Here is a 7,861-nt window from a genome sequence, read left to right as displayed (position 1 = left end):
CGACCCACTTCCCTTCCCTCCGTTGCCCCCCCCCCCCCCCCCCCCGGGGGGGGCGACCAACCAAGGAAAGCCCACCTGCACGTCCTGGTTCAGCGCCAGGTAATAGCGGTCCACACCCATGGTGTTCTGCCAGACCAGGTTGGCGGCGGCGCAGAAGATGACCAGCACCAGCTGGAAGGCGATGACCAGCCCGATCTGGAGGTTGAGGAAGCGGTCGAAGGAGCCGACCTTGTTGGGCGTGCGCGCCGCGTTCATCTGGATTCGCGACTCCCGCCCCGTGTACACCACCAGGCCCAGGATGGAGCCGGAGTTCTTCAGCATGCAGCCGCGCAGCAGCATCTCGTTCATGGTCACAGGGACGTTCACGTGCGGCTCCTCCCCTGTTGCGCGTTGGTGTGTGGGGGGTTTAAAGGGGGCAGGCGAGTGGACTCCCGTGCAGGCAGGACATCCATGCTGCGACCAATGCTCACAACACCCCTGCTGGCAAAGAGCTGGCTCGACATCCAAGCTGCACGAGCTTGCAAGTCTGGCGCAGCGACTGCACGGAAGAGCCTGTGCAACATCCCCTTCTCAACAGGGCACACGATGACTAGACCCTGAAGCTCCCAACCCATGCACAGACCACACTGTCACCCACCAGCGGCCGTGCCGTTCCCGCTCCACACCATCTTGTCCGAGCCGGGGCTCAGGGGGGTACGTGCAAACTGCTCGCTCAGGATCGTGGCCTGTCCCTTGAAGCGGTGCAGGTTGCGGTTGGGGGCCTCGGCAGACAGCCTGATGCGCAGGCGCATGGCCTCCTGCACCGAGCTGGCCTGTGACAGGGGTTGTGCATTGTGGAATGGGGTGAGTGTCTGGCCGCAGGGCTCACCCAGAAGGAACCTTGAGTGCCGCTCGCTGGGAAGAGCACCAGACAGGTCCCAGCTGCACCCACCATGCACCCCTGGAGAATGCCCCAGACGCTTCATCCCTCCCGCTCGGAATCAGCCGCAACTTCCCAATCAGGCAGGCCACGTCCAGACCCGAGGGAACCACATCCTCCACAACGAGACACCCGCCCACCTGGATGCCCTTGAGGTCAATGGGCTTTCGGATCTTCAGGTTGGTCTCCCCGTCCAGGTTGGTGGTCCGGATGAAGCAGACGCGGTCGGGGAGCTGGGACTGCAGGCACACCATATCGGCGGGGAAGAGCTCGTCGTCCCGCACCACCAGCGCATCCCCCACCTTGACCTCAGTCCAGGAGATGTCGGTGATGCTCCCTGAGGTGGTGGGAGGGGTGTGAGGGTGAAAGGGAGGACAGCATTCATGTTGACAGATAGCAGGCACGTCCCACAATGCCAGACCCATGACTAGGGCACCGCCCTGATGCTCAACGGCCGGCTGCATCCCACGGCAGAACCTTGCACCGACACAGATCCTTGCACCGACACAGATCCCTCCTCCCCCCCCAGCCACCCCACGCCGACCACACCGTCGGGGTTGGCGCGGTGGGTGGTGGAGGCGTTCATGGTCTTGTCCTCCTGGTGCCGCTTCACGTCCTCCCACACCGCTTTGATCCCGGCGACAAGCAGCACGAAGACGAGGGCAGCGGTGGCCCCCACACCGCCAAAAGGGGACACCACGCTCCACCAGGACAGGCAGGCCTGGCAGGGAGGGAGGAGGTAGGTCCAGTGTCAGCCAGAGGAATGGCCGGTGGTGCGTCCTACACCTGCCCTGCATGGGGGCCGCGCCGGCGCCGCACCTGGAGCAGGAAGTAGAGGTAGGCGACGCGGGAGAACATCTCGAACAGGAAGATGGGGAGGAAGGTGATAGGGTTGTACTTGCTGGTCACCACACGGTTGGAGGGCGTCTTGCCATCCACCGTGGTCCCGCCCTGGGGGTCAAAGTGGATCACACGCAGCTGTTGGGCCGCCGCGCCGTTCCTGCTGTCGCCCTTGGTGACCTTTGGGGGAGAGCACAGGGGGAAAGGGGTGGGTTCTGCGCGCCATGCCTCGTGTGCATAGCTTCATGGTGCATTGCAGCTGTGGGGGCATTGCCCAGCGCGCTTGGCACAGGGGCAACTCAAAACCCACACTGTCAGACGGCTGGCAAGGGCCACCGTCCTGACCAGGGCAGGGCTCCTGGATCCCAGGGCTCCTTTGCAATCCATGCCCCGACACGCCTCCACACCGCCCCACCTTGGGGGTGTCAGTGCGTTCCAGATTGCTCTGCAGCTCCGCACGCAGGGCTGCTTGTTTCCGAGGGTCCACCGAGGAGCGCAGCCGGGCGACTGCAGAGGAGGTCACCCTCGTCAGCTGACGGGGCATCATCTTGTTCAGCACAGCCCCAGGACTGAACTTGTTCCTGGAGCTGCTGCTCGAGAGCTCCGCCGGGCCAGAGGTCTCCCCGCTGGGGGCCTCGCTGGCCACCTCGGCATCCTCTGGAATGGCGACTGTCAAGCCATCGTTACGCGGTTTAGGCATCCTACAAGGCCCTGCTCATGTCAGATCTGGGCGATGGTGGAGGTGATCGCGAGGTCGACTGGCCCGTGGACCCAACTCAAACACCACGACGCCACTCGACGCAGTCAAGGGCTGCCCACTCGACAACCACGTATGTCTGCACCCAGCGATAATTGCATTCCGTCCCGTGCCTGCTCGGAGGCTGTGCTGATCGAGGTCGAGGTGTCCCTCTCAGGGCACCCATGACGTTGGTTTGTCGTCAACACGAGATTCTAGTTCGATCGCCCGGTCCACGCGCCTTAAATTGTTTGCCTGATCGAGGTGCAATTCTGAGCACACTGTACCTTCATATTGACAACAATCGATTATAAACCATCCATCAAAGTCCAACTGCGTGCATGCGTTTGTAGTGGGAGCATGACGGTGGCCGCTGGGCCCAGCGAGGCTGTCCCCGCTCCCCCCGCAGACGCTGCACCCACCACGCCCACCAGTCATGTGGAGATTATCCCCCTGGGAGCAGCGCAGGAGGTGGGGCGTTCCTGCGTCATCGTGCGCTTCGCGGGGAAGACGGTGATGCTGGACTGCGGGGTGCACCCCGGCTTCTCCGGCCTGGCCTCCCTCCCCTTCTTCGACGTCATAGACATGTCCAGCGTGGACGTGATGCTGGTGACCCACTTCCACCTGGACCACTCCGCGGCCGTGCCTTACGTGGTCGGGCACACCAACTTCCGGGGCACCATCCTCATGACGCATGCCACCAAAGCCATCACCAGCACCCTGCTCCGAGATTTTGTAAAAGTCAGCAAGGGAGGCGCAGGCGAGTCAGGGGTACAGGGATCCAGGGGCTTGGGAGGGTTTGGGAGGGGAGGTGGAGGGGGCAGGGCGAGGCCTGGCGGGCGAAGCCGGTGAACTCCACTTCGTGGAGGCAGTGTGGGTCGGCCTGGATGCTAGGACCCCGCTGGCGATACTCGCTGTGCGCCATGAAATTGAGTCACCCAACCAGCCTGTAGGGATAGAGTCCGCGTCGGATCTTCTGTCACCCTTTCCCTCCCATCAACAACCCCTGCCCTGTCCACCGCCAGATGCCGGGCTGTACACGGAGGCCGACCTGGATGCCTCGCTGGAGCGCACGCACGTCATCAATTTCCAGCAGACCCTGTGTGTCAACGGCATCGGCATCACGGCCTACCGTGCTGGCCACGTGCTGGGCGCCGCCATGTTCATGGTGGAGATCGCCGGCCAGCGCATTCTGTACACCGGTGAGGAGATGTGGCGGCGTTGATTTCCCTTCTTTTTGGGGGGGGCCCCGCTCCCCCCGCAGACGCTGCACCCACCACGCCCACCAGTCATGTGGAGATTATCCCCCTGGGAGCAGCGCAGGAGGTGGGGCGTTCCTGCGTCATCGTGCGCTTCGCGGGGAAGACGGTGATGCTGGACTGCGGGGTGCACCCCGGCTTCTCCGGCCTGGCCTCCCTCCCCTTCTTCGACGTCATAGACATGTCCAGCGTGGACGTGATGCTGGTGACCCACTTCCACCTGGACCACTCCGCGGCCGTGCCTTACGTGGTCGGGCACACCAACTTCCGGGGCACCATCCTCATGACGCATGCCACCAAAGCCATCACCAGCACCCTGCTCCGAGATTTTGTAAAAGTCAGCAAGGGAGGCGCAGGCGAGTCAGGGGTACAGGGATCCAGGGGCTTGGGAGGGTTTGGGAGGGGAGGTGGAGGGGGCAGGGCGAGGCCTGGCGGGCGAAGCCGGTGAACTCCACTTCGTGGAGGCAGTGTGGGTCGGCCTGGATGCTAGGACCCCGCTGGCGATACTCGCTGTGCGCCATGAAATTGAGTCACCCAACCAGCCTGTAGGGATAGAGTCCGCGTCGGATCTTCTGTCACCCTTTCCCTCCCATCAACAACCCCTGCCCTGTCCACCGCCAGATGCCGGGCTGTACACGGAGGCCGACCTGGATGCCTCGCTGGAGCGCACGCACGTCATCAATTTCCAGCAGACCCTGTGTGTCAACGGCATCGGCATCACGGCCTACCGTGCTGGCCACGTGCTGGGCGCCGCCATGTTCATGGTGGAGATCGCCGGCCAGCGCATTCTGTACACCGGTGAGGAGATGTGGCGGCGTTGATTTCCCTTCTTTTTGGGGGGGGAGGGGGGGGATTGAAAAGGGAAGGGGGGCTGTGTGGGGGAATAGGTCGGAAAGCCTGGAGGTATGGAGGGTCTTCCTTGTCAGCAGTGTGGTCGGGTTCCCAGGTGGCAAGGGTAGGTTGCCTCGGGCCTGGCTCAGCCCTTGGCAGCGCTCGTCATGGCGTTCTCAAGACGCTTGAATCTTGATGCGCACCAGCGTGCACCCCCTCGCTGCTCCATTCGGTGCCCTTTTACGCCCTGCCTTCTCTGTACTAGGATTGCCAGCAGCACTGCCCATGAATCGCTGGCAGAACCTCCCCCCACCCCCCACCCACTGCCCACCTAACAGCCCACCCACCCACCACCCCCAGGCGACTACAGCCGCGTGCCCGACCGGCACATGCCGGCGGCGGACACGCCATCCCCCCCCCCACACATCGTGATCGTGGAGTCGACCTACGGCGTGTCGCGGCACCTGCCGCGCGCGGAGCGCGAGTCGCGCTTCCTCCAGCGCATCCACACCGCGGTGGCGCGCGGCGGGCGCGTGCTGCTGCCCGTGGTGGCGTTGGGCCGCGCGCAGGAGCTGCTGCTGATCCTGGAGGAGCACTGGGCGGCGCACCCGGAGCTGCACGGCGTGCCCATCTACCAGGCCTCGGGCCTGGCCAAGCGCGCCATCTCAGTGTACCAAACCTACATCGAGATGATGAACGCCGACATCCAGGCCGCCTTTGCCGTGGCCAACCCCTTTGCCTTCCGCCACGTGACCCACCTCCGCTCCGCGCGCGCCTTTGACGACGTGGGCGCCTGCGTGGTCATGGCCACCCCCTCCATGCTGCAGTCCGGCGTCTCCCGCGACCTGTTCGAGGCGTGGTGCGGCGACGCGCGCAACCTGGTGGTCATCGCCGACTTCGCGGTGCAGGGCACGCTGGCGCGCGAGATCCTGGCGGGGCCGGCCGAGGTGCTGACGCGCGCGGGCGCGCGCGTGCCGCTGCGCTGCCAGGTGGACGCCATCTCCTTCTCCGCGCACGCCGACTTCCCGCAGACCTCGGGCTTCCTGGACACGCTGGCCCCGCCCCACGTCGTGTTGGTGCACGGCGAGGCGGGGGAGATGGCGCGCCTCGCGCGCGCGCTCGAGTCGGCGGCCGCCGCCGCGGGGCGGCCGCGCGCGGTCTACACCCCGCGCGCGACGCAGGCCGTGCTGGTGGCCGCCACGCCGGCGCGGCCGGCCCTGCTGCGCGGCGGCGCCGCCGCGGCGGGGGCCAAGCCCGGCGCCGCACTGGCGGGAGTGTACGTGGCGGCGCCGGGGGCGGGCGGCGTGGCCGCGCCGCCGCCGCCGCCCCTCATCCTCGAGCCCGAGGACCTGCCGCGCTACACCCGGCTGCACACGGGGAGGGTGACCCTGCGCCAGACCCTGGCCCTCGCACGCGCCCTTTGACCAGGTGGTGGCTGAGTTGAGGTGCGGGAGGGAGTGCGTTTTGTTGTGGGGGGGAGCGCGCGGGACGCGAGCAGGGCTCACCCACGCCCCCTCGACGGGGCGTTGGCACGTGTGAGTCTCCGATCGCCCTCCAGCCTCTGAGGGGTTCCAACACCCACCGTGCGCCCTCTCCATCCCAGCGCCATGGCCTCTCTCCAGCTGAACAGTAGCCTCCCCCCCGTCTCCTCTCCTCTTTCCCCCCCAAAGGTCCGGCTGGCGCTGGAGCTGCTGTTCGAGGGCGTGCATGGCGCCGGGGACCTGGCCCTGGTCAGCAGCGACCAGGGCGCCACGGCAAACGACCGGGAGGGTGCGCCTGTGGCGCCGCAGATCCTGCGCGTGGGCGAGGCGGTGACCGTCAGCTACGACCCGGCGAGTGCGCCCGGCCGGCTGACGCTGGAGTGGCAGGGCGGGCCCGGCGCGGACGCTGTCGCCGACGCCGTGGTGGCGGTGGTGCTGGGCGCTGGGCCCGCGCCGCCGCCGCGCCTGTCCCGCCTGGACGCCGCGCGGGCCGAGGCGCTGCGCGGCGGGGACGGGGAGGCCCTGGCGCTCGTGGAGGCCGAGCTGGTGGAGGCCCTGCTCTCCGCCCAGTTCGGGCCGGCGGCCACCGACCCGGAGACGGTGAGGGGAGATGTGTGTGGGTGTTGTGGGGGATGGTGTGGGGGGGGTGGATGAGCAGGGCGCTGCCCTGGAATAGATGGGTGGACACTTTGGGCTGGGCGCGCGTACGTCGCCCGCCGTTCACAGCTGTGCACTGGGAGGCAGCATGCGCCAGCTCGAGGCAGGCTTCCAGGACACCCCCCCTCCCCCATCCTCCCGACAGGGCCTGACGTTCCTGGAGGTAGACGGCGCGCATGTGCTGGTGGACTGCAAGTCGCGCGGCGTGCGGTGCGCAGACGCGGGGCTCAAGGCGCGTGTGGAGCGGGCGATCACGCGGTTGGAGGCGGCCATGCGCGCCTGCCCGCTGGAGGGGTGATGGGGAGCACGGTGCCGCAATCCAGAGGTCAGGTGTGTGTGGAGCACGGACCAGGCGGCCGGGCTAAATATTCGGGCGTGGTCCAGGAGTTCGATTCCCTGCTGCGAGCTCAGGAGGGCGCCACACCAGGCATGCAGTCTTGTTGCCAGGCTCCAGCCTTCAAATCATGTATCCATCACCTCACGCCCATGTGTCCGCGTCTACCCCCTCTTGAATCTCTCATACTGCCTTGGCATGCGATCGTATGTGTATGTACATGCAGCAGGAGAGAGTCAGACAAGGGCAGCGACCCAGCCGCACCTAACGCCAGGCTCCCTACATGGGGCTGAGTAACTGCAGCAGGGTGGGGCGGGGCTCGGTGGTCACCAGGGCGACGCCGATGATCAGTGGAATAAAGCCTACGTGCAGGGCAGTCTGCGGTGCGTGGAGGGAAGAGGGGGGGGGGCCGCGCTGCTCAGAGGCGTGCTGCTTAAGGTAGAACACTCTCATTCCTACAACGGGAGCTCGACAAGCACCGCCCGCAGATCTGAGGGAGGCCCTCACACCACCCATTCCAGCCCACCAGAGCATAGGGTGCCACGGTCTCGTATGCCTTGGAAAGCTTTGCCGTCAGGTCCTCCGTCTGGCTTGGCCTTGTGTATGCCGACGTGCTCATCCTTGAGCCAAGGGACGGTCCGTGCGTGTCAGCGAGCAGGTTGGGGAAGCGTGGAGATATTATTCTCTTGCGAACGAGCGTGTATTCGACGCTTAGGTGTGGCTGGGAACCTCTACCGAGAGCACGAAACCGTCAGTGCGCGCCGTGGATCCTCCCGCCATCAGTGCCGAGCCCTTTCTGCAGGA

The 7,861-nt window shown here is 66.1% G+C and overlaps 2 protein-coding genes across 2 annotated transcripts in view; one reads left to right on the top strand and one right to left on the bottom strand.

The window, feature by feature from the left end:
• The window catches only part of F751_0465 (putative phospholipid-transporting ATPase IA), a gene marked incomplete at both ends in the record, with an annotated part of 9,509 nt that extends 7,050 nt beyond the window's left edge, over nt 1-2,459 (bottom strand). The window contains 6 exons of the mRNA XM_011397223.1: nt 76-380; nt 638-812; nt 1,060-1,256; nt 1,469-1,640; nt 1,739-1,939; nt 2,175-2,459. Coding sequence (XP_011395525.1) covers nt 76-380; nt 638-812; nt 1,060-1,256; nt 1,469-1,640; nt 1,739-1,939; nt 2,175-2,459 — 1,335 coding nt within the window. The remainder of the gene's footprint in view (nt 1-75; nt 381-637; nt 813-1,059; nt 1,257-1,468; nt 1,641-1,738; nt 1,940-2,174) is intronic.
• A 396-nt stretch (nt 2,460-2,855) lies between these two features.
• Nucleotides 2,856-7,021, top strand: F751_0464 (Cleavage and polyadenylation specificity factor subunit 3; the record flags this gene model as incomplete). The annotated part of the gene is made up of 7 exons (XM_011397222.1): nt 2,856-3,306; nt 3,521-3,697; nt 3,760-4,161; nt 4,376-4,552; nt 4,946-5,661; nt 6,256-6,666; nt 6,869-7,021. The coding sequence occupies 7 exons, from the start codon at nt 2,856-2,858 to the stop codon at nt 7,019-7,021; spliced, it is 2,487 nt and encodes an 828-aa protein (XP_011395524.1).
• Between the last annotated feature and the right edge of the window lie 840 nt (nt 7,022-7,861).

The sequence above is a fragment of the Auxenochlorella protothecoides genome (genome assembly GCF_000733215.1).
Source record: "Auxenochlorella protothecoides strain 0710 unplaced genomic scaffold scaffold107, whole genome shotgun sequence".
Lineage (NCBI taxonomy): Eukaryota > Viridiplantae > Chlorophyta > Trebouxiophyceae > Chlorellales > Chlorellaceae > Auxenochlorella > Auxenochlorella protothecoides.
Note: the sequence above shows the minus strand (reverse complement) of the source record. Positions and strands in the feature narration are given on the sequence as shown.